Here is a 1,079-nt window from a genome sequence, read left to right as displayed (position 1 = left end):
GGTGGCGATAATGAGGGCCCTGTTCTCCTCCTCCTCACGCCCTAGAAGTGTCGGGTCGCTCTTCCCTTCTGAGAGCATTCCCTCTTCGGTCGGGTTAATCGAGTATTGGCTCACCATTTTGACCTTGGAATAAATAGTTCACTGGAGAAAGTAACACTCTGATTTTCTTTTCAAAACGAACTGCGGCAGTTTTTTAAAATTAACCTTCAATGAAAACAAATAGTACAGGCCGCTTGAATCTTATCACGACGCATTTTAAGAAATGCGCGAATTGTCTCGCAATCACAAAACTAAAAAGAATCGTAGGCAATATTCGTTGTATATTTCACCGTCATTCAGAACACGATTCTAAACCTGGAGGAGGGAGAAGGAGAGGGAGAAAGAGAGAGAGAGAGAGAGAGAGACAGAGAGAGGGAGACGAGGAAATCCAAGACCAGCACTAGCTCCTCGTCTTTCTGCTCCTCCTACGTAACTGGCCGAGCGAAGAGTGAAGGATATTTGTGTCGAGTTCAGGCTGGTCGCGGGACGGACGCTGTGCTACTAATTCTATTTTTAGGGGGTGATGTACGAGCGGTAACGATAGCTGGCCGTTTTCCGGCGGGAGACCTCTTCGGTTGGTGAGTTCTGTCTGCCCCTTATTTCTCACGGAAATGGCAAAGAAGAAGTGTTTCTTAGAGTTTATTTGCGTAAACGAAAGACCCTTATTCGATAAAAGCTGATGGCTTTTATCGCGTCGAATAACAGCCACGTGAACACGCAACGTTTAGCTGACGGCTTTTATCGCGTCGAATAACAGCCACGTGAACTCGCATCTTTTTCGTATAGAGGAGCAATTTCATGAACGCACACATCATCATCATGACATGGACAGAGGAACAGCTTCATGAACACAACCATCTCATCATGACATGGACACAGGAACGCCTTCATGAACGCACGCATCATCATTATCATATGGAGAGTGGAACAACTTCATGAACGCACACATCTTCATTACAGTATAACAGGGTCGGAGGAACACCTTCATGAACGCACACATCATCATCACGACATGGACAATGGAACAGATTCATGAACGA

The 1,079-nt window shown here is 45.8% G+C and overlaps 1 protein-coding gene across 1 annotated transcript in view; it reads right to left on the bottom strand.

The window, feature by feature from the left end:
* The window catches only part of LOC136834930 (adenosine receptor A2b-like), a 6,353-nt gene extending 5,811 nt beyond the window's left edge, over positions 1–542 (bottom strand). Inside the window, exon 1 of the mRNA XM_067097771.1 lies at positions 1–542. This exon is cut by the window's left edge and continues 810 nt beyond it. Coding sequence (XP_066953872.1) covers positions 1–117 — 117 coding nt within the window. The 5' untranslated portion in view covers positions 118–542.
* Between the last annotated feature and the right edge of the window lie 537 nt (positions 543–1,079).

This window comes from Macrobrachium rosenbergii, chromosome 54 (genome assembly GCF_040412425.1).
Source record: "Macrobrachium rosenbergii isolate ZJJX-2024 chromosome 54, ASM4041242v1, whole genome shotgun sequence".
In the NCBI taxonomy this organism is placed as follows: domain Eukaryota; kingdom Metazoa; phylum Arthropoda; class Malacostraca; order Decapoda; family Palaemonidae; genus Macrobrachium; species Macrobrachium rosenbergii.
This window is presented reverse-complemented; position numbering and strand designations above follow the sequence as displayed.